Consider the following 25,041-nt stretch of genomic DNA (forward strand, 5'->3'; position numbering starts at 1 on the left):
TCAAGAAGATTTAGGATGACAATTACATTCATTTCTAAAAAAAGTTGCCTCCCATGGGGCTAAAAGCCACTCTGGGTAAGGGGCTTCAAGAAGATTTAGGATGAAAGTTATGTTAAATTCTATAGAAATGAGCATGTCAACAAAAGTTACCATCTGGAGCTGTAGCCTTATTTTCAGTAAGAATGAGGATGTTACTTTGTTTATAAAAGATTAAACTTAACAACTAACTGCTTCACCTTTCACCTTCCAACAATGAAGAAAACACCTACAAATAGTCACTGATGGTAAAAGTATCTTTTGAAACCCTCTGGTTTACCATAATTAAAACCTTCACATCCATACCCCTTCAAAACTTTGAGTCCATGCTTAGCAGTACACTGACTCTAAAGATCGGGCTGTCAATAAAAATTCACCTGCAATAGTAGACGGGGAGTGTTGATGTGTTGTGCTGTTTGGGCACCCACCCGAACACCTCAAAATTTAGTAGGATTTGAAACTTTGATTGTTGGAGTATAATCAGTTTTTGTTAGCATCATGCAGAAAAATCTCTTTTGGGTAGTGTGTTCTGAAAAGAACTGGTGGTTGACAGCTCACCATTTTGATAGGCTCTGATTGTCTTCAGGAGAATCAACGTTTCGATTGGTATGCTCTGATAGTCTTCAGGCCATACTGAAAGATCAGAGCATACTGATCGAAACGTTGAATTGTCAACCACCTGGGGTCGATATCACAAAGAGTTAGGACTAGTTCTTACTTAGGACTAGTCCTTGGAGATTTACAAATTGCATGTATAGTCCCAAGTAACTGGTCCTAACTCGAGTTAAGACTAGTCTTAACTCTTTGTGAAATCCACCTCTGTTCTTCTAAAAATCAACACTACTTAGAGATTTACACATGTGCTACAACAAACCTCACCTGACCTCTATTTGATTAGGGGAATAAGAGAGTAGGGGACAAGGTCTTATGGGCCTTTTAAGACCTGCACGGCCCTGGTTGTGCGGTAAAGGAGCAAGATGAGGGCGTGGTCCTTTATCAAATGGCCACGACCCTGTAAGGTTTTAAATGAACACTCAAGACCGAGTCACTTCTCTTTTATTCCCATTTATAAATGCCCTCTCTTGTTAAAAAAAGGAAAATCTGTATAGCAAACTGAAGAAAGTTTTGAATTTCTGTCACGCAATCGTGGTCCGTTTCGCGTGCTAAAAGTTTTGTTTTACCTTGAGTACCGGTGTATTGAGTGCGTTACACGAAGCTCCTGCGTCATGCCTATGTTTAAACACTTTTTACTGTGTTTATATCATCTGTTGGAACACCCTCAAGTGATGCCCTCTCTACCAATTAGAATGGGTAAACTGCCCGGGTATTTATGAATTGTTATTAATACTAATATTTTTTATAACAGGTAAGGGTTACATTGCTTGAATCATCAAAGATAGGTGTTGCAGGGAACACCCTTATACACTCTGTGTGTGTCTGTGCTGGAAAATCTGAGACTATTGAGTTTGAGGTTACTGGAAAAGCTGTTGGAGAGGCTGAAATTGAAGGTAACTAATAAACTATATGCCATGAGTGGCTGATGAGAAAGGCTTCAGGAGTTAGGGGGTTAAGACCTGGATATACTTTTTGTAATTTTCAAAGACCAGTATTCTCACTTGGTGTATCCCAACATGTACATAAAATAATTAACCCGTGAAGATTCTGGTTAAATTGTTCATCAAAGTGGAAAGAAAATAATAAAAGGAAAACCCTCCCATGTTTTTTGAGAAGCATTTCTCAGATTCAAATTGTTGTACTCCATTCCAACATAACTTCAAAGGGGGGCCTCTTCTAACAATGTTATAAAGTAACAACTGCTCTTCAGTGCTCTTTACCAAGTAAGTTTTGATGGTCTTTCATTGTTTGGGTACGTCCTTTACAGGCAGTAGACACTATTGGTAATTACTCGAAATAACTTTTACCATAAAAACTTACTTGGTAATGAGTAATGGAGAGTTGTTGATAGTATAAAACATTGTGAGAAGCTTGAAAGGAGTAATTTTCCACGAATTTGATTTCAAGACCTCAGATTTAGAATTTGAGGTCTCAAAATCAAGCATCTGAAAGCACACAACTTCGTGTGACTAGGGTGTTTTTTCTTTCATTATTGTCTTGCAACTTCGAAAACCAATTGAGCTCAAATTTTCACAGGTTTTTAAAATTATATATGCATATGTTAAGATACATGTACACTAAGTGAGAAGACCGGTCTTTGACAATTACCAATGTGTCCAGTGTCTTTAAAAAATACCCAGTAAAATACATGAAGAACAAGACTGAGAAAAAAACAATCTGACCAAGAATGACCTAAAAAGAGGAATATGGAAGTACAAAAACAAACAGCAGCCTAGGGATTACCCAAAGGCGATTTAAGAAAGATATATATCAAAAATACATGGAAAGATTATACACTCTTATTGTGATGAATATATGTCAAGTGATTTTGCTCAATAAGAAGCGCCTTGGTTGAAAAGTTAATAATAATAATAATAATAATAATAATAATAATAATAATAATAATAATAATAATAATAATAATAATAATAATAATAATAATAATAATAATAATAATAATAATAATAATAATAATAATAATAATAATAATAATAATAATAATAATAATAATAATAATAATAATAATAATAATAATAATAATAATAATAATAATAATAATAATAATAATAATAATAATAATAATAATAATAATAATAATAATAATAATAATAATAATAATAATAATAATAATAATAATAATAATAATAATAATGTAATATAGGTATTAAGTAGGTGAAAAAGTAGGTTGACTGAATAAGTTTAAGGAACATTACAGAATTGTTTTTGCTAACAAAGCAGTTGCTGGCTAATTGAATCCACCATATACATATACTGACAAACCTGTAGACATTTGAGATCAATGCCCGTCTGGGTCAGAAGAAAAAAAGAAAAATAGTGAAAAACCGATTACACCTTTTGCATGACTTCGATTAAAAATATAAATAACAATAAAACGCTCACTGAGCAAAACATTCCAAATGGGAAATTAGTTTTATATTTCTCATCAAATATGACATTTCAGACAGAAATATTTCATGGGATGTTTTCTACTATCGTCAACATAGACCATGTAAGTTTTATGTAAATCTGTGATCTTAGACAATTTTTTTTCTTACCAATTCTGTAATTTTCCTTCAACAATTTCTGGACTCTGATTGCCTTTACAGTGCATGCAGTATCAGTTACTGATGATGAGCTGCTGTGTGGTAATGAAGTCGCCATGAGTAAGGACACAGGAATCTCTGATGCAGTACGCAGGAAACTACTTGTTGAGGTACTGTATGGTTATTTTTTCTTTGAGTAGTTAGTTTAAGGGTTTGTTATAATTTGATTAGTTAGTTAAAGGTTTGTTTTACTTCTAGTAGTTATTTTATGGCATGGCCTTTAGTGTTTATAAAGGGTTTCTGCAGATCCTTATAAAGCATTGAAATGTCTTAAATTGACCCATCCGAATTAAAGGTTTTATGAAGCATTAAAGAATGGATGAAGTGTATAGCGAATTTTCAGCTTGTAATTTACTGGATTATGCTGTGTGTCAAAACAAAAGTGTGAGTGGGTCTAGCTTGGGACACTTTATAGAGGTAAATTATTCCTTTTTTCATCAAATCCGATTTCCAAGAAGAATCATTGACTTAAAGAAGGTGACATCTTTTACTTTGTGGGATTGCAAAACTAAAAAAAATATCTTCATTGTTGAGGTGGTTGACATGTTTCGTTTTTATTACATGGGAATTAATTTTTTGGTCTTTTCTTCCAAAGAGTGGCTCTAATTTCTATTTTTTGGGGGAAGATTCTTTGATTGAACAAAGATTTTTTCCCACCATTTAATGGAAGGTTCACGTTTGGTAATTACTCAAAACAAATAATAACTTAAAAACTGACTTGTTTACGAGCATTGGAGAGCTGTTGATAGTATAAAACATTGTGGGAAACGACTCGAGGTAATTTCTTACTAAAACTTCTAGCTAGAAGTCTTTTATTCCTATCTGAAAGCACACAAATTCGTCGAACAAGGGTGTTATTTCTTTCATTATTTTCTCGCAACTTCGATGACCGATTGAGCCGAAATTTTCACAGTCTTGTTATTTTATGCTTATGATGGGAAACACCAAGTGAGAACACGGGTCTTTGACAATTACCAAATGTGTACAGTGCCTTTAATGGCTGTATGAAAATTACTCCCACTTTTGATTTACAAATTGTTTGATGGAAATATTTGTACATTTTGATATTGTTTCCACAGCCAGAGGGAATTCCCAATGAATACAGTATTAATAAGTACTTCTGTCCAAGCGGTAAGCCAATCATACTACTATGTCAAATTATGATTCTTGTTATGTCTGCAGTGCCCCTGTGTGTGTCTTTGTTCTTGCAGTTGTATTTATTTAGAAGATATTTATTTAGAAGATATTTATTTAGAAGATATTTAAAAGATATTTATTTATAAAATACCTTGTGATCTCCTCTTGACCAATCAGATGGCTATTAAAACTGACCAGGGTTCGATTTTACAAAGTTATGAGATAGAAGATATTAAAAACGTATGGCTAGCCCTAAGTTAGGAAGAGTAACTCAAAATAAGGCTAGTCTTAACTCTTTGTAAAATCCAACCCAAAGTATTTATGAATAAACTTGTCAACAAGAATAGTATTTATGAATGGGAGTAAATTAATCTTGATTGGGTCTTATTAAATGGCCTAGGTGATTGCGGTCTCATCCTGGCCCTGACTGATCCATGACCCTTTTGGTCTTAAAACCTCGTCACCACTCTTTCATTTCTCAGTAAAAGAACATAATCTTTATTTATACAGAGTTGCAGGGTTCTTCATACATTGAGAAGTTTGGACTGTCTGTTCCACCAAAAGCTGTTGAAGATTCAGTCAGAGGAGTGATGACATTGACAGGTAAATAGAAATACAACATTCCCTTTAAAATCAGGTGTTTGGTAAGCAGATTAAATTTTGACACTTTTGGTGATTAGCCTACTCCAAATAATTGTTCGCATAAAAACTTACTTGGTAGTGAGCAGCGGAGAGCTGTTGATGGAATTTCCATTAAGGGACACCTTGCCTTGAAACTGTTTGTTATGGAACGCAAAGTAGAATATAATGATCCACACAAATGCACAATTGCTTACAATTGCACGGTTTTCCTTTTGGGTCATCAACTAACACGGCACACTATTTTTTTTAGTCAATTTTTTGACTCAAAGAAATGGCTGCAATGCTAGTTCAGAAAGTAAAAGGAGAAAGTAACATGCATTTTCAAGGCATATTTACGTGGATCATTGTATTTTACTTTTAAAACACCTTTCTAACATATGCATTTTATAACAAACAATTACAAACGCTTTTCATAGACCAATTTGCCCGATCCCAGGCAATGTGTCCCTTTATATGTAATTTCCAGTAACGTAATTGAATTGATGAAATTGAACATTCCACATGCTTTGAGTGTTCAGTCATACATCCATTGTACTTACAGGTGACATGCTGGGACAGACCATAAGCAATCTGGATAATCTGCTGCAGATACCAACAGGCTGTGGTGAACAAAACATGCTGGGCTTTGTTCCTAATATTGTTGCGATGCAGTACTTCACCAAGAGTGGTACACTGACAGAAGATTTGCGATTTAAAGCAGAGACTAACTTGAAGAAGGGCTACATGCAGGAGCTCAACTATCGGCACAAGGTAATTTCCCTGCGAGGGACCTAAAGCAGGATTCATTTCTTAAACAATGTTTTATTTTGTATGTGCGCACCCCTTAAATCGCAATGCTGTATGGCCACTTAAAGGTGAGGGCTACACTTAACTGATTTGGGCTGTTGACCCAGTTCAACTGTCACTAGAGGCACGTTGCTATACTTCTCCTGGGGCTGAAACAGGGTTACCCCTTCACAGTCTGTAAGGATGTAGGCATGGGTATCATCAACTAGGAGCCACCTACTCCTAGGGCTGAAACAGGGTTACCCTTCACAGTCTGTAAGGATGTAGGCATGGGTATCATCCACTAGGAGCCACATACTCCTAGGGCTGAAACAGGGTTACCCCTTCACAGTCTGTAAGGATGTAGGCATGGGTATCATCCACTAGGAGCCACATACTCCTGGGGCTGAAACAGGGTTACCCTTCACAGTCTGTAAGGATGTAGGCATGGGTATCATCCACTAGGAGCCACCTACTCCTGGGGCTGAAACAGGGTTACCCCTTCACAGTCTGTAAGGATGTAGGCATGGGTATCATCCACTAGGAGCCACATACTCCTGGGGCTGAAACAGGGTTACCCCTTCACAGTCTGTAAGGATGTAGGCATGGGTATCATCCACTAGGAGCCACCTACTCCTGGGGCTGAAACAGGGTTACCCTTCACAGTCTGTAAGGATGTAGACATGGGTATCATCCACTAGGAGCCACATACTCCTGGGGCTGAAACAGGGTTACCCCTTCACAGTCTGTAAGGATGTAGGCATGGGTATCATCCACTAGGAGCCACATACTCCTGGGGCTGAAACAGGGTTACCCCTTCACAGTCTGTAAGGATGTAGGCATGGGTATCATCCACTAGGAGCCACCTACTCCTGGGGCTGAAACAGGGTTACCCCTTCACAGTCTGTAAGGATGTAGGCATGGGTATCATCCACAAGGAGCCACATACTCCTGGGGCTGAAACAGGGTTACCCCTTCACAGTCTGTAAGGATGTAGGCATGGGTATCATCCACTAGGAGCCACATACTCCTGGGGCTGAAACAGGGTTACCCCTTCACAGTCTGTAAGGATGTAGGCATGGGTATCATCCACTAGGAGCCACCTACTCCTGGGGCTGAAACAGGGTTACCCCTTCACAGTCTGTAAGGATGTAGGCATGGGTATCATCCACTAGGAGCCACATACTCCTGGGGCTGAAACAGGGTTACCCTTCACAGTCAGTAAGGATGTAGGCATGGGTATCATCCACTAGGAGCCACATACTCCTGGGGCTGAAACAGGGTTACCCCTTCACAGTCTGTAAGGATGTAGGCATGGGTATCATCCACTAGGAGCCACCTACTCCTGGGGCTGAAACAGGGTTACCCCTTCACAGTCTGTAAGGATGTAGGCATGGGTATCATCCACTAGGAGCCACCTACTCCTGGGGCTGAAACAGGGTTACCCCTTCACAGCCCATAAGGATGTAGGCATGGGTATCATCCACTAAGAGCCACATACTCCTGGGGCTGAAACAGGGTTACCCCTTCACAGTCTGTAAGGATGTAGGCATGGGTATCATCCACTAGGAGCCACATCCTCCAGGGGCTGAAACAGGGTTACCCCTTCACAGTCTGTAAGGATGTAGGCATGGGTATCATCCACTAGGAGCCACATACTCCTGGGGCTGAAACAGGGTTACCCCTTCCCAGTCTGTAAGGATGTAGGCATGGGTATCATCCACTAGGAGCCACATACTCCTGGGGCTGAAACAGGGTTACCCCTTCACAGTCTGTAAGGATGTAGGCATGGGTATCATCCACTAGGAGCCACATACTCCTAGGGCTGAAACAGGGTTACCCCTTCACAGTCTGTAAGGATGTAGGCATGGGTATCATCCACTAGGAGCCACATACTCCTGGGGCTGAAACAGGGTTACCCCTTCACAGTCTGTAAGGATGTAGGCATGGGTATCATCCACTAGGAGCCACATACTCCTAGGGCTGAAACAGGGTTACCCCTTCACAGTCTGTAAGGATGTAGGCATGGGTATCATCCACTAGGAGCCACATACTCCTGGGGCTGAAACAGGGTTACCCCTTCACAGTCTGTAAGGATGTAGGCATTGGTGTCATTTACTCAGAGCCTGGCTGGTAGAGCAGAATGCACTAGGAGAGGGCTACTGCCACCTACTCTTGGGGCTGAAACAGGGTTACCCTTCACAGCCCATAAGGATGTAGGCATGGGTATCATTTACTCGGAGCCTGGCTGGTAGAGCAGAATGCACTAGGAGAGGGCTACTGCCACCTACTCTAGGAGCTGAAACAGGGTTACCCCTTCACAGTCTGTAAGGATGTAGGCATGGGTATCATCCACTAGGAGCCACATACTCCAGGGGCTGAAACAGGGTTACCCTTCACAGCCCATAAGGATGTAGGCATGGGTATCATCCACTAGGAGCCACATACTCCTGGGGCTGAAACAGGGTTACCCCTTCACAGTCTGTAAGGATGTAGGCATGGGTATCATCCACTAGGAGCCACATACTCCTAGGGCTGAAACAGGGTTACCCCTTCACAGTCTGTAAGGATGTAGGCATGGGTATCATCCACTAGGAGCCACATACTCCAGGGGCTGAAACAGGGTTACCCTTCACAGCCCATAAGGATGTAGGCATGGGTATCATCCACTAGGAGCCACATACTCCTGGGGCTGAAACAGGGTTACCCCTTCACAGTCTGTAAGGATGTAGGCATGGGTATCATCCACTAGGAGCCACATACTCCTGGGGCTGAAACAGGGTTACCCCTTCACAGTCTGTAAGGATGTAGGCATGGGTATCATCCACTAGGAGCCACATACTCCCGGGGCTGAAACAGGGTTACCCCTTCACAGTCCGTAGGGATGTAGGCATAGATATCATCCAGTAGGAGCTCGGCTGGTAGAGCAGAATGTACTCCCTCCCCAACTTTTTAAGGAGCAATTACGGTGCCTTGCACAAGGGCACAGTTCCTGAAGACTGGGTATCGAATGCTGCTGATAACACCAGAGCTTAGGTCCTGTAACCTAGACCACTAGGCCAAGGGGAACGCAGCTTTAGTCTCTACAGTTTCCTGTGAATTTTTGTGGCAGAGGCCAGTTGGTAGTTACGAGTAATTGATGTAGATGTAGATTTACTGATGAATTGTCTCAATTTAACAAGTTTTTTAAAAGGCTTTTATTTTGGTAGAAAAAAACAATTTTCAGAGAAAGATTTCTTTAAGTTTTAAATCGATGAATACTATTTAGAATAATGATAATGTTACAATTTTTTTTTCTTTTTCAAAGGATGGATCTTACTCTGCATTTGGTGAGAGTGATGACTCTGGCAGTACATGGTTAACGGCTTACGTTGTACGCTCGTTTGCCCAGGCAGCTAAATTCATCCACATTGATCAGACTGATTTAGATGTTTCCCTGGACTGGTTGAAAGAGAGGCAGAATGTACGAGGATGCTTCAATGCAGTAGGCAAACTGTGTCATAAAGCCATGGCTGTAAGTCTTATCAAGCCAATTTTGTGATTTATTACTATTCATTGTTTTTTGTCAAAATTATATTGGAATTTCCACAAAAAAAATACATTTATGTTTTTTTGGCAAAACTATACTGGAATTTCCCCCCAAAATATAGATTTGAGTAGGGTAGATGGCTTTAGCTTTGGATCCAAAACAGACCTTCTTCAGAGGCATAAACAAGTACAAACAAATACACATCCATTTATAGAAAAAGAGAGGGGAAAGGGAAGGATCCAGAAAAAAAGAAAAAGCAGGAAAACTATAGCCTATCAAAGTTTTTCTTTTAGAAGCGATTGGTGGCTTGGAACCAACGCTTTCTAAGACACATTTGCTAGCATATTTGCTACAGTGTGAGAGCATCATTAGTACAAGTTGTCAACAAATGAGTTACATAAAGGACATCATTAATGAGTGATTCCAACATTCCTGGTCATTGATGAGTAACCTGGTACATTCCAGGTCATTTCCTGACAGGCAAGATAATACACTCGTCGTAAAGGAAATTTTCCAAAATGCCTACATTATTTCATTTTTTTATATCAAAGTTTGACACAAAATAAGATGGCGTAATCTCAGTAAAATTTTAAGCTTAAATATTTTCTTCCATTGAGCTGCATACAAATGGAGCCTACAGGAAGTCCAGCAGGCTCATTGGTAAAAATGAGATGTTTTTAAACATCTCATGGTTTGTAGGTCAATGTATTAGTACATTAAAATAATGGATATGTGTTGTTTATGTTGTCAGGGTGGGGTCAACAATGAGATCACATTGACAGCCTATGTTGTGATATCCATGTTGGAAGCGGGTGTGGCTCCTGAGGTAGGATTGTGTTTTTGTGTTTTTTGTGTTTTATTTTTAAGGAGATAAAGTTCAATTTGTAGCAAGCACTTAAATGAACACGTTGCCTTGGATCAGTCGAGTTGGTCTTTGAAAAGCGTTTGTAACCGTTTGTTATAAAATGCATATGGTTAGAAAGATGTTTTAAAAGTAGAATACAATGATCCACACACATTTGCCTCAAAATTGCGTGGTTTTCCTTTTGCTTTGCGAACTAACACGGTGGGCCATTTATAGGAGTCAAAATTTTGACTCCCATAATTGGACGATCGTGATTGTCGACGAGGTAAAAGGAAAACCACGCAATTTCGAGTGATACTTGTGTGTATCATTATATTCTACTTTAAAAATATCTTTCTAATCATATGCATTTTATAACAAACGGTTGCATACGCTTTTCAAAGACCAACTTGACCGATCCAAGGCAACGTGTTCCTTTAAAGGCACTGGACACTATTGGTAATAACTCAAAATAATTGTCGGCATAAAAACTTCCTTTGTAACAAGCAATAGAGAGCAGTTGATAGTATAAAGTAACGTAGTAATTTTCCAAGAAATGTATAATGTCATGGTGATATCATGTTATTTGTCGATGAGATGAAGTCATAACAATTCCTGTATGGTGGTTGGTATCAATGCGCTTTACATTTAGTGTCCTGGTCATAGGGCTGAAGCTGCTGTGGGGCTTTGATGGCTTTTTTAAACACAATATCAACCTCTACCTTTGCAGGTACCCGTTTATACCCCTGGGTGGAGAGAAGCAATTACAGTGTCTTGCTCAAGGACCCAAGTGTCACGACCAGGATTCAAACCCACACTCTGTTGACTTAAATGTAGCACCAGAACTTGAATTCGATGCTCTTATAAACCACTTGGCCATTTGCACTGTACGATGTGAAAATGTTTTGTTTTGAAAATAGGTTCACGATGCAGATGTTAAGTTTTAAATTCAATTTTTGTTGCATTTACAGGAATCGGTTATTCAGGCAGCAACTGAGTGTCTAGAGAATGCGGCTGATAATTTGGTTGATACCTATGCTACCGCTCAGCTTGCCTACGCTTCAGCCCTGACTGGTCACAGAGATACACCCAGTTTGATGTCCACCTTAGATGAACTTGCTGTGGTTGAAGGTAATGCTTTGTTATCACTGGTAACCGGTTCAACAGAATAAAATTAAAAAAGCCATGCAGGATTGAGCACCAATGTACATTCAAGAGCTCATAACCATGAAATCACTCCCTCGATCAACCTACTGTCTCAGGAGTTCACTAGACCACACATTGTTGTCTCACCCATCAAAAAAATCAAGGGCTTCCCTATAGGTGATCGGGTATTTGTGTACGCTGCTCTAAAACTATGGAACAATCATCTCCTTGATTAGACAGTCTTCTTCACTTAATGTATTTAAATCTAAGTTAAAAACCCATTGTTTACTTCACCCAATTAAATCTTGCTCTGTTTGTGTATTTATTTTTTCATCCTTGCATTTTACATTTTTTTTGGTAATGTGCAGTGGAGTACATTAATTCATTTTAGATGTAATATTTGATTTAATGTTAAGCGTTTCGATCCTTTGGAGAGGCGCTTCATAAATGTTGAATAATAATAATAATTTTTTGTGTGACGTCAGGTAATCTGAAGCATTGGGTAAGCAACAGGAATGACTCAGCCGAGTTTTCCACGTACTACCGTGCGTCTCAGCAGGCCCAAGAGATTGAGATGACTGCCTATGTCCTCCTTGCATCCATTGAGTACATGCCAATTCAACAAGCTAGGGTAACAGGCAGTCAAATTGCACGCTGGCTCGTCAGTCAGCGAAGTAGCAACGGAGGATTCTCATCCACACAGGTAAGTCAAAACTAATACTAAACAAGCAGTAATTTCTGCTTAATAGCTTTATGAATTAGGCCCAGAGTCTAAAACGAACAAATTGCACGCTGACTTGTCAGTCAGCGAAGTAGTAATGGAGGGTTCTCATCCACACAGTTAAGTCAAAACTAATAGAAGTGATCTACAATCCCGGCCCAAATGCTTAGGCCACCCCTTGTCCACTTCCCCTGACAAAAAATATTCTTTCCCCCTTCCCCCCTGCTCAATGTTGAGTGGAACGCAGAAGAAGACCGTGCAGCAATGAGAACAAGTAAAAAAACATCCATTGAAATGTCATATTTGATGAGAAATAAATGAAAACTAATTTCCTGTTTAACATCACTCAAGAATGACAGCACTATCTCTTGAGCTTTTACAACACTTTGATCACAATACCATTGACTCAGTAGTTCACAGGAGCCTGATAGGGAGTCTATCTCTACAGTTAATCAATGCTTTGCTTTAAATCCACTCTTTTGTTGATTTGGACTATTTTTTATTTCCGCGGTGTTTTTTTTTTCTTCCCATTTAATTTTTTTCCAAAATTTTTTTTCCCCATAATTTTTTTATGTTTTTATTTTTGTGTTCCCTTATATAAGCGTGGCAACAATAATGTAACTACAATAATGTGAGATACCTAGTGACTGGTTTATTTGATTCGATCAGCGTAAATGCGTGATGTTATACGATCATTCTTACAACATTTAGTTTTCCACTCACAGGCCTGCTTAACATAAATATGAAGACATTTTTTTGGGAGGTCGCCTGCATTCAACTGTTAAATTTTTAAATCAAAAGTTTTAATTCTAATGTTGTAGTGCAAGAATGTTTGTAAAGTGCAACTTGTAATGAAGTTCAATGAAAATTATTAAATACACTTAAGTCACCAAACATTCCAAGGAGGGTTTGTTCTCCTTAATGAGGCACACCTAAAAGTACTGAATCATACTTATTACTAATAATACTTATAAACTCAATCATAATGTAAAAAGTGTGTCGGTACAACAATTACTGAATGAAGCACTAATTTTTAATATCACCAATTCACTTTCAACTTGATTTTCGGCAACGGTGATTAAAACCTGGGGTTGAACAAAAAATTGACTAGAGTGGGATTTGAACCAATGACCTCCGGATTAACGTGCCGGCGCTCGACCAATTGAGCCATCTAGCCCTATATTGGCGGTGTTCCTATTTTGTCAATATCTTTATTCTGGGTGCCGGTCAGAAGCCATACAACCGTTAACTGCCGTGTAGCCAGGGATCACACCCAAATTACGATACAACCTGGGAAGCAGCAGCAAGGGGATCACCTTTAGGGGATGCAACTTTTTGTTTCAGATATCAATACATACCAAAAGGGAAACTGACTGGGTAAATTTAAAAATAATACTTGGGGTTGAACAAAGGATTGACTCGAGTGGGATTCGAACCAACGACCTCCGGATTAACGTGCAGGCACTCCACCAACTGAGCTATCTAGCCCTATAATGGCGGTCTCCCTATTTTGTCAATATCTTTTAATTGTTTTTTTAACAAAATGACAAATCTGAACAACAGCAATACTCATTACACCTTGTATATATACATATATATATGTTTGTTTTAGTTTTTAAAACATTAATGACACATAAAACTGGTTATATATTGTGTAAACAAAAGTAAAACTCTGGGACAAGTACATGTATGTTTATTTAAACTTAAATTTTATGAATCTATGCCCGAATGTGAAACTACCTTGATAATTACAGATTTACCGTTGACACAGCAGTTCACAGGAGCTTGATAGGGAGTCTTTCTTTACAATAAATCCATTCTTTGCTGTCTAGAGGACCAACCCACTAAATATGAAGACAAACCCTTGTTTGGCCGCCATCATTTATATTGTTCAATTTTAATTCAAGTTTTGTAGTGCAAGAATGTTTTCAATAAAAGTGCAACTTGTAATGAAGTTCAATTGAATCATTAAATATACTTAAGTCACAAAACATTCCAAGGTGTTTTTTTCTTCTTAATCAAGGCACACCTAAAACTACCAAATTTCGTTTTAATTGAAAAGAGCATTTATTTACATGTTTCAGGTTTAGGTATTATTATTAAATTAAGTTGGTGCATCGTACATTTCTGACAAAGTATAGTTATGTGTCTACCAGACATGTTTTAAAGGTTATTTTTTTTCCTGTCCGTAAAACATCACTTTCCCAAATGCAATTATGTCTGTTCTGGAACGTTTAAGAACTCGTGGCCTACTCTTTTATTCCCTTATTAACGGTTAAAACTGATTAAATTGATGCTATTATTGTTGATAACCTGTAAAATTCTAAGTACATCCATTGATTAGTTTATAGAGAAACAAGGATTGAGTGTATCTTGATAAATTAGACACAGAATTCATTTATACATACCAGAAATAATGGTGTTGGTGCAGTTGATCAAAAATTCTCCCATCAGCATCCCCACTAAGTACTCCGGTGGTCGTTGCCGGTGGCCTTCATTTACCATCAGCATCCCCACTAAATACTCCGGTGGTCGTTGCCGGTGGCCTTCATTTACCATCAGCATCCCCACTAAGTACTCCGGTGGTCGTTGCCGGTGGCCTTCATTTACCATCAGCATCCCCACTAAGTACTCCGGTGGTCGTTGCTGGTGGCCTTCATTTACCATCAGCATCCCCACTAAGTACTCCGGTGGTCGTTGCTGGTGGCCTTCATTTACCATCAGCATCCCCACTAAGTACTCCGGTGGTCGTTGCTGGTGGCCTTCATTTACCATCAGCATCCCCACTAAGTACTCCGGTGGTCGTTGCCGGTGGCCTTCATTTACCATCAGCATCCCCACTAAGTACTCCAGTGGTCGTTGCCGGTGGCCTTCATTTACCATCAGCATCCCCACTAAGTACGCCGGTGGTCGTTGCCGGTGGCCTTCATTTACCATCAGCATCCCCACTAAGTACTCCGGTGGTCGTTGCCGGTGGCCTTCATTTACCATCAGCATCCCCACTAAGTACTCCAGTGGTCGTTGCTGGTGGCCTTCATTTACCATCAGCATCCCCACTAAGTACTCCGGTGGTCGTTGCTGGTGGCCTTCATTTACCATCAGCATCCCCACTAAGTACTCCGGTGGTCGTTGCCGGTGGCCTTCATTTACCATCAGCATCCCCACTAAGTACTCTTGTGGTCGTTGCTGGTGGCCTTCATTTACCATCAGCATCCCCACTAAGTACTCCGGTGGTCGTTGCCGGTGGCCTTCATTTACCATCAGCATCCCCACTAAGTACTCTGGTGGTCGTTGCCGGTGGCCTTCAGTTACCATCAGCATCCCCACTAAGTACTCCGGTGGTCGTTGCCGGTGGCCTTCATTTACCATCAGCATCCCCACTAAGTACGCCGGTGGTCGTTGCCGGTGGCCTTCATTTACCATCAGCATCCCCACTAAGTACTCCGGTGGTCGTTGCCGGTGGCCTTCATTTACCATCAGCATCCCCACTAAGTACTCCGGTGGTCGTTGCCGGTGGCCTTCATTTACCATCAGCATCCCCACTAAGTACTCCGGTGGTCGTTGCCGGTGGCCTTCATTTACCATCAGCATCCCCACTAAGTACTCCGGTGGTCGTTGCCGGTGGCCTTCATTTACCATCAGCATCCCCACTAAGTACGCCGGTGGTCGTTGCCGGTGGCCTTCATTTACCATCAGCATCCCCACTAAGTACTCCAGTGGTCGTTGCCGGTGGCCTTCATTTACCATCAGCATCCCCACTAAGTACTCCAGTGGTCGTTGCTGGTGGCCTTCATTTACCATCAGCATCCCCACTAAGTACTCCGGTGGTCGTTGCCGGTGGCCTTCATTTACCATCAGCATCCCCACTAAGTACTCCGGTGGTCGTTGCCGGTGGCCTTCATTTACCATCAGCATCCCCACTAAGTACTCCGGTGGTCGTTGCCGGTGGCCTTCATTTACCATCAGCATCCCCACTAAGTACTCCGGTGGTCGTTGCCGGTGGCCTTCATTTACCATCAGCATCCCCACTAAGTACTCCAGTGGTCGTTGCCGGTGGCCTTCATTTACCATCAGCATCCCCACTAAGTACGCCGGTGGTCGTTGCCGGTGGCCTTCATTTACCATCAGCATCCCCACTAAGTACTCCGGTGGTTGTGCCGGTGGCCTTCATTTACCATCAGCATCCCCACTAAGTACGCCGGTGGTCGTTGCCGGTGGCCTTCATTTACCATCAGCATCCCCACTAAGTACTCCAGTGGTCGTTGCTGGTGGCCTTCATTTACCATCAGCATCCCCACTAAGTACTCCGGTGGTCGTTGCCGGTGGCCTTCATTTACCATCAGCATCCCCACTAAGTACTCCGGTGGTCGTTGCCGGTGGCCTTCATTTACCATCAGCATCCCCACTAAGTACTCCAGTGGTCGTTGCTGGTGGCCTTCATTTACCATCAGCATCCCCACTAAGTACTCCGGTGGTCGTTGCCGGTGGCCTTCATTTACCATCAGCATCCCCACTAAGTACTCCGGTGGTCGTTGCTGGTGGCCTTCATTTACCATCAGCATCCCCACTAAGTACTCCGGTGGTCGTTGCCGGTGGCCTTCATTTACCATCAGCATCCCCACTAAGTACTCCAGTGGTCGTTGCCGGTGGCCTTCATTTACCATCAGCATCCCCACTAAGTACTCCGGTGGTCGTTGCCGGTGGCCTTCATTTACCATCAGCATCCCCACTAAGTACTCCGGTGGTCGTTGCCGGTGGCCTTCATTTACCATCAGCATCCCCACTAAGTACTCCGGTGGTCGTTGCCGGTGGCCTTCATTTACCATCAGCATCCCCACTAAGTACTCCTGTGGTCGTTGCCGGTGGCCTTCATTTACCATCAGCATCCCCACTAAGTACTCCAGTGGTCGTTGCCGGTGGCCTTCATTTACCATCAGCATCCCCACTAAGTACTCCGGTGGTCGTTGCTGGTGGCCTTCATTTACCATCAGCATCCCCACTAAGTACTCCGGTGGTCGTTGCTGGTGGCCTTCATTTACCATCAGCATCCCCACTAAGTACTCCAGTGGTCGTTGCCGGTGGCCTTCATTTACCATCAGCATCCCCACTAAGTACTCCAGTGGTCGTTGCCGGTGGCCTTCATTTACCATCAGCATCCCCACTAAGTACTCCGGTGGTCGTTGCTGGTGGCCTTCATTTACCATCAGCATCCCCACTAAGTACTCCGGTGGTCGTTGCCGGTGGCCTTCATTTACCATCAGCATCCCCACTAAGTACTCCGGTGGTCGTTGCCGGTGGCCTTCATTTACCATCAGCATCCCCACTAAGTACGCCGGTGGTCGTTGCCGGTGGCCTTCATTTACCATCAGCATCCCCACTAAGTACTCCGGTGGTCGTTGCCGGTGGCCTTCATTTACCATCAGCATCCCCACTAAGTACTCCGGTGGTCGTTGCCGGTGGCCTTCATTTACCATCAGCATCCCCACTAAGTACTCCTGTGGTCGTTGCCGGTGGCCTTCATTTACCATCAGCATCCCCACTAAGTACTCCAGTGGTCGTTGCCGGTGGCCTTCATTTACCATCAGCATCCCCACTAAGTACTCCGGTGGTCGTTGCTGGTGGCCTTCATTTACCATCAGCATCCCCACTAAGTACTCCGGTGGTCGTTGCTGGTGGCCTTCATTTACCATCAGCATCCCCACTAAGTACTCCAGTGGTCGTTGCCGGTGGCCTTCATTTACCATCAGCATCCCCACTAAGTACTCCAGTGGTCGTTGCCGGTGGCCTTCATTTACCATCAGCATCCCCACTAAGTACTCCGGTGGTCGTTGCTGGTGGCCTTCATTTACCATCAGCATCCCCACTAAGTACTCCGGTGGTCGTTGCCGGTGGCCTTCATTTACCATCAGCATCCCCACTAAGTACTCCGGTGGTCGTTGCCGGTGGCCTTCATTTACCATCAGCATCCCCACTAAGTACGCCGGTGGTCGTTGCCGGTGGCCTTCATTTACCATCAGCATCCCCACTAAGTACTCCGGTGGTCGTTGCTGGTGGCCTTCATTTACCATCAGCATCCCCACTAAGTACTCCGGTGGTCGTTGCCGGTGGCCTTCATTTACCATCAGCATCCCCACTAAGTACTCCGGTGGTCGTTGCCGGTGGCCTTCATTTACCATCAGCATCCCCACTAAGTACTCCGGTGGTCGTTGCTGGTGGCCTTCATTTACCATCAGCATCCCCACTAAGTACTCCGGTGGTCGTTGCCGGTGGCCTTCATTTACCATCAGCATCCCCACTAAGTACTCCGGTGGTCGTTGCCGGTGGCCTTCATTTACCATCAGCATCCCCACTAAGTACTCCAGTGGTCGTTGCCGGTGGCCTTCATTTACCATCAGCATCCCCACTAAGTACTCCGGTGGTCATTGCCGGTGGCCTTCATTTACCACTAATAGCACAGTGACAATGCTGTATGTTAATTGCACAGGGTCATTGTAAAAAAACATTTCATAACAATAATGATTGTCGGTTTTTATATAGCGCTTTATACACCAAGTCTCAAACCACTTCATCATAAATTTTAACATGTGTATCAATTTCTTATGATAAGTATTATTACCAGACTAAAATACCTTTTGCAGCCCCTTAAGTTGTAATTGCTTCAGTCTTTGTGATGATTTTATATTATAATATTCTGCTGGTGCATGTCTATATGCTCATTGTCTATATGAGTGTATAATTGTGTATAACTATTTAGTTAGAATTAACTTGTAGTGTACATGTATTTAAATAAAGGAAAACAAACAATTAATGCACATCGGCTAAACAAAACCTTTAAAAAAAAAATTAAAACTTTGCGGCACAAGTGAGTTAACATTGAGTTTGATTGTTTTAGTCATAGTGAAGGTAGCTACATAAAAATATCATTTAAAAACATGGTAGCGTTTTTGAGATACCGCTGAAAATCCAATGTTGTAATGTCCAAACAGGAAGAACAATCCGTAATTGTATTGTTGGAATCACAATCTGAGAATTTTTTTTTTTTTGTGGGGATAAAAACCTATACATTTTCCCCTTCAACATTACTTCAAACTGAAGCGAACCTCAAAATGCTTTGAACTATCGAAATCTGCTGTATTTTCTAACCAAGTTAGTTTTTATTGCCATGGATTTTAACATAGATTACTAAATGTATATCTCCTTTTAACGAATTTTGTGTTAACAGTTCTGTTTGATTTCTCATTAACAGGACACAGTTGTAGGCCTTCAAGCCCTTGCTGCTTATGCTGGCCTCCTGAGCTCAGATCCACTGAAGATGAGGGTAGAGTTGATGCAAAGTTCTAAGAAGCTGCATCAGTTTGAACTCCTGGAAAAGAACAAACTAGTGATGCAGGAGAGGCAACTGGGTGTGCCTAATAATTACATCATCAGGGCTAGAGGAAGAGGGTGTGGTCTGATACAGGTAGGTGTGGTTCTCTAGCGTGGTAATGGCAATGGTCATGGTACAGTAGTGTTGATTCATATCACATGGACAGGATCTACTACAATGACAGTTTGTTGAAATGTGTCTCTATCCGATACTTTACAATCCCTTACAATTTGTTTTAATGTGTTTCTACTTGAAACTTATCAATCCACTACAACTTGTTGAAGTCAATCCAAGATCATGCTGCTTTTGTATGTCCTAACTCCAGTGGTCCAGCATACGTGCTGTTGATTTCACCAAACTCTTCCTAACTTGGGATTAATCTTAGGACTAAGGGCAAGTTAAGTTCCGTATCCATAGAACCCATCCTAAGTTAGGACGAGTCACTCGCCCAAGCTCAAGATAGGATTTAATCCTACCTTTTTGTGAAATCTGCTGCGGACCAACCATAGAGCTATAATATTGACTAGAGCGCTAACTTGCTCTGGGTTTTGAAGCCAACCTGGGCACAGACATGTTTGATGTGTTGCGTGACTACGGAACAATTTAAATTTTAAGAGAACATTGCCTCGATTTTTTTTTTTACATTTGGCGTGTGCGCTTACATACACGACTGCCCATACTCGACTGCCCATTCGCAAACCCGTCTTTTGAACATGACGCACATGACGCTTGCAGTTTGTACGCTCATCAGCAGATTGTGCGTTCACATTTGCTGCATTTTCTGGTTCGATGACACATAAAAAAGAACAAATACACTAATATGCAAATAGCCGCACCATTGCGGTACAAAATTTCAAGCTTTTGTATTGGTTTGTACATAAACATGGATGCACCCACACGGCTTCAAAACCTTAGTGCGTGTATAACGGGGTGTTGGCGCTCTTGTCAATATGTATAGCTCTATGGGACCAACCTACTGACCTTCCATAAAACATCTCACAGAAGCAAACACAGTTTAGGTGTGACAGCACCTTTTCTGTTGCGGCCCCCACAATATGGAGCAGTCTTTCTAACAAAATCAGACAAAAGATCACCTACAATACAGATTTTTAAGAAGTCACACAAATGTCACCTGTTTAAAAGAGCTTATGAGCAATGATCAATGGAATATGGCGCCATTAAAATGTTACGATTGATTGATTGATTGGAATGTTTGTCTATGCACACTTTACAACCGCAACAGCTTAATGGAATGTTTGTCTATCCACATTTTACAATCCACTACAACTTGTCGTTATGTTTTTGCTACCCAACATTTTATAATCCACTACAACTTGTTGTTATATTTGTTTATCCACAGTTCACAGTCCACTATAACTTACTGCCGATTACTCCGCCATTAGCACCCTTTACACTGACCAAGAGATCTCAAAACCTGGACAATAAGTGCAAACACTTTTCAATGAATCTGTGCGCCAGGTTAGTATTTCTCTGAATAGTTTATTGAAGCTATATTACTAGTGTGCATTAAAGTGTACCCTCCTCAAAAACATGACCTTTTATTACTACTGATGTAATTGCCTAAGTTGATGGATAATACCATCATCTTCTGTTTGCTGTAAGAGAGGAAATTATGTTAAAAGCAGTGGACACTATTGGTAAATACTCAAAATAATTATTAGCATAAAACCTTACTTGGTGACGAGTAATGGGAAGAGGTTGATAGTATAAAACATTGTGAGAAGTGGCTCCCTCTGAAGTGACGTAATTTTCGGGAAAGAAGTAATTTTCCACGAATTTGATTGCGAGACCTCAGGTTTAGAATTTGAGGTCTCGAAATCAAGCATCTAAAAGCACACAGCTTCGTGTGACAAGGGTGTTTTTTCTTTCATTGTTATCTCGCAACTTTGACAACCAATTGAGCTCAAATTTTCACAGGTTTGTTATTTTATGCATATGTTGAAATACACCAAGTGAGAAGACTGGTCTTTGGCAATAACCAATAGTGTCCATTGTCTTGAATGAATTCCTTGAATTATGACATTAAATGTGTTAGCAGTCTTCACTTATTCAAGCAACAATTTTGATAGAGAAAACGAACAATATTAGCAGTGTTTGTGTGTTTTGTGACAATTAAACAGAAATAAATGGTCTCTAAAGGGTAAATAACCCACTATTCTGTAATCCCTTTATGTATTACTGATTGGATGGAATTAAAGGAACACGTTGCCTTGGATCGGACGAGTTGGTCAAAACAAAAGCGTTTGTAACCGTTTTTTATAAAATGCATATGGTTGGAAAGATGTTTTAAAAGTAGAATACAATGATCCACACAAGTTTGCCTCGAAATTGTGTAGTTTTCCTTCTACTGTGCGAACAAACATGGTCGGCCATTTATGGGAGTCAAAATGTTGACCCCCATAAATGGCCGACGTGTTAGTCGACGAGGTAAAAGGAAAACCATGTAATTTCGAGGCATGTTTGTGTGGATCATTGTATTCTACTTTTACAACATCTTTCTACCCATATGCATTTTATAAAAAACGGTTACAAACGCTTTTCAAAGACCAACTCGACCAATCCAAGGCAACGTGTTCCTTTAAATTATTGCACTCGCTATGGAAAATGAACCTGGTTTTCCTTCTACTGTGCGAACTAAAATGGTCGGCCATTTATTGGAGTCAAAATGTTGACCCCCATAAATGGCCGACGTGTTAGTCGACGAGGTAAAAGGAAAACCACGCAATTTCGAGGCATGTTTGTGTGGATCATTGTATTCTACTTTTATAACATCTTTCTACCCATATGCATTTTATAAAAAACGGTTACACACGCTTTTCAAAGACCAACTCGACCAATCCAAGGCAACGTGTTCCTTTAAATTATTGCACTCGCTATGGAAAATGCGCCTTCTCATGTGCAGCACCCACTCTCTGGAATAACCTGCGCCTTCTCATTTGCAGCACCCACTCTCTGGAATAACCTGTGCCTTCTCATTTGCAGCACCCACTCTCTGGAATAACCTGCGCCTTCTCATTTGCAGCACCCACTCTCTGGAATAACCTGCGCCTTCTCATTTGCAGCACCCACTCTCTGGAATAACCTGCGCCTTCTCATTTGCAGCACCCACTCTCTGGAATAACCTGCGCCTTCTCATTTGCAGCACCCACTCTCTGGAATAACCTGCGCCTTCTCATTTGCAGCACCCACTCTCTGGAATAACCTGCGCCTTCTCATTTGCAGCACCCACTCTCTGGAATAACCTGCACCTTCTCATTTGCAGCACCCACTCTCTGGAATAACCTGCGCCTTCTCATTTGCAGCACCCACTCTCTGGAATAACCTGCGCTTACTCATTTGCAGCACCCACTCTCTGGAATAACCTGCGGCTTCTCATTTGCAGCACCCACTCTCTGGAATAACCTTCCCTTCCATATCCATGCCTCAACTACACTGGACTCATTTAAGGCTGCCCTTTAAAACCCACTTATTTAAATCCATCTAATTCAGTTTTCAGCCATTGTATCCCTTTAAAACTTGTCTTTTTTTCTTTTCTTTTGTTAACGTACACTTCATGGTATTTTTATAGTGTACTTAATTATTTCATGTTTCGACGCTTAGAATACCAGTATTAAGCGTTATATAAACGCATGTTTTTTGTTTTTTTTTAATTTACTATGTAGGCCCTATTTATCGGTTTGGAGCAAAATTGTGTACAAATCATGCTGTAAAAATAAACTGTTGATTTTTGTTGGTGTTTGGTGTTTATTTAAATGCAGTTACTCTGGAGGTGATGAGGCAAACATGGTATTAACTCAGGTCACATTGATGACTGGATTCTCCCCTGATCCATCTTCCATTGAGAATCTGAAAGCCCAATCAGCAGTCAGTATAATCAAACGAATTGACACAGAGGGTAAAGTTGTCAGCTTCTACTTGGAACAGGTTTGTATAGACAATATCAAAGTTCTTGTATTTTTCATATTTGTCTGCAAAATTGGTTTTGTCTTTTTGTGATTGATTCAGTAATAATAATAATAATAATAATATTAATAATAATAATAATAATAATAATAATAATAATAATAATAATAATAATAATAATAATAGTAATAATAATTGTGGCTTCTTATATTGCGCACATGTCCGTCACTCAGTGACGCTCCTTGAGCTGTAATACATTTCCTGCAAGATGTAGGACTACATTTTTAATTATGAGACCTAATCCTTACCTAGCACCATGAACGTTTTACAAGTTGCTGTGGCGAAATTTGCTGCCGGCCGAACCAGCAACACCGGGGCAAACCCCTTCTCTTTTCAATAAGTGCACTGGGTTCTTTTACATGCGTTATATAACACATGGGACCAACAACTGAACATCCCATCCGAAGGACGTACCAATGGTGAAGTGCCTTGCTTAAGGACACAAGTGTCACGACTGGGGACTGGAGCTTTTAAGATTTATTCAATTCTTACAATGTTATTACATACAACCAACAATTTAACATTGCACAAGAAATGGCTATCTTTTTATTATTTTTGTATTATTGTTAGTCCATAACCTACTAATAGTGTAAACTTTGTGTTACTGAAAGAGTACCTGGTTGTTACTTACAACTTTTTATATTAATTGTCTGCTTCATAATTTTCTATTTGCAACAACAGGGCCTTGACAGTGAGCCAGTTTGCTGGGACTTTGTGGCCACCCGTGACTTCGATGTGAAGAATGCTAAGCCAGGCATAGTGAACATGTTTGACTACTATGAGAAAGGTACAGTGTCTACTCTGTTATTCTCTTATTCATAAATACCTAAGACAGTTTATCCATTCTGATTGGTCGAGAGGGCATCACGAGGTGTTGTTTGAACGGACGATATAACACCAGTAAAAAGTGTTATAACATGGGCGTGACACGTGCGCTTGCACCTGTGCGTATAAGACATTTTCTTCATTCCTATTGGTCGAGAGCAACGGCTGAAACAATTGTGCAACATCACGCGATACGTGCGACGCGCACAGCATCTCCTTATAACGAATCACCTATTCCTTTTCCTCATTTTCCAAACAGATCTGGCTATCTCTGATTCCTTTGAGTTTGACTGTGACGTGATGCCTGAACTAGAACCAGATCTGAGAACCGAGGAACCCATTGCTGGAGGCTCTGATGGAGGTAAGATCCTTTTGAACTGGCTGTGAGTATGGATCCATATCCAAATTGGTGGCTACGACTTCAGTTATTGCTAAGGTTGTTGCTATAGGACGTCCTATATTTCAATGGGCGATGACTTGTACAACTATAGACGCCAATTCAGACATAACTTGACTACACCAGAAGTAGATCCTGAAGAAAACCGGATGTGTAGTTACCTGTGCACAACTGCTTTGAGCCATTTGTGTGTGGTGCCATTCTAGCTGTGTGGCAAATAAATCCAAATATCCAATTGGTTGATCTGGGAAATTTTGCTATACAGGCATGTCACAGGGTATTGAAACCCTATGTCCGTTGGTGACATTGACGGTTTGCACACAGGACACAGAAAGACAAATGAGTTGAGCATTTTCTAAGTTTATCCTTTTACGAACCCCCTCCCCCCTCCCTTAGCAGAAAGGAATATTTTAGACAAACAAAACAAACCA

The 25,041-nt window shown here is 41.2% G+C and overlaps 1 protein-coding gene across 2 annotated transcripts in view; it reads left to right on the forward strand.

The window, feature by feature from the left end:
• LOC139941409 (alpha-2-macroglobulin-like) overlaps window positions 1–25,041 on the forward strand; it is a 74,325-nt gene that overhangs the window by 32,770 nt on the left and 16,514 nt on the right. For both annotated transcript variants that reach the window (XM_071937884.1, XM_071937885.1), the window contains exons 19-32: window positions 1,403–1,544; window positions 3,258–3,364; window positions 4,334–4,385; window positions 4,902–4,994; window positions 5,575–5,783; window positions 9,106–9,312; window positions 10,079–10,153; window positions 11,143–11,302; window positions 11,803–12,020; window positions 19,285–19,497; window positions 20,765–20,883; window positions 23,184–23,349; window positions 24,070–24,175; window positions 24,473–24,574. In XM_071937884.1, the coding sequence (XP_071793985.1) occupies window positions 1,403–1,544; window positions 3,258–3,364; window positions 4,334–4,385; window positions 4,902–4,994; window positions 5,575–5,783; window positions 9,106–9,312; window positions 10,079–10,153; window positions 11,143–11,302; window positions 11,803–12,020; window positions 19,285–19,497; window positions 20,765–20,883; window positions 23,184–23,349; window positions 24,070–24,175; window positions 24,473–24,574 (1,969 nt within the window). The remainder of the gene's footprint in view (window positions 1–1,402; window positions 1,545–3,257; window positions 3,365–4,333; window positions 4,386–4,901; window positions 4,995–5,574; window positions 5,784–9,105; window positions 9,313–10,078; window positions 10,154–11,142; window positions 11,303–11,802; window positions 12,021–19,284; window positions 19,498–20,764; window positions 20,884–23,183; window positions 23,350–24,069; window positions 24,176–24,472; window positions 24,575–25,041) is intronic.

This window comes from Asterias amurensis, chromosome 9 (genome assembly GCF_032118995.1).
Source record: "Asterias amurensis chromosome 9, ASM3211899v1".
Taxonomy (NCBI): domain Eukaryota; kingdom Metazoa; phylum Echinodermata; class Asteroidea; order Forcipulatida; family Asteriidae; genus Asterias; species Asterias amurensis.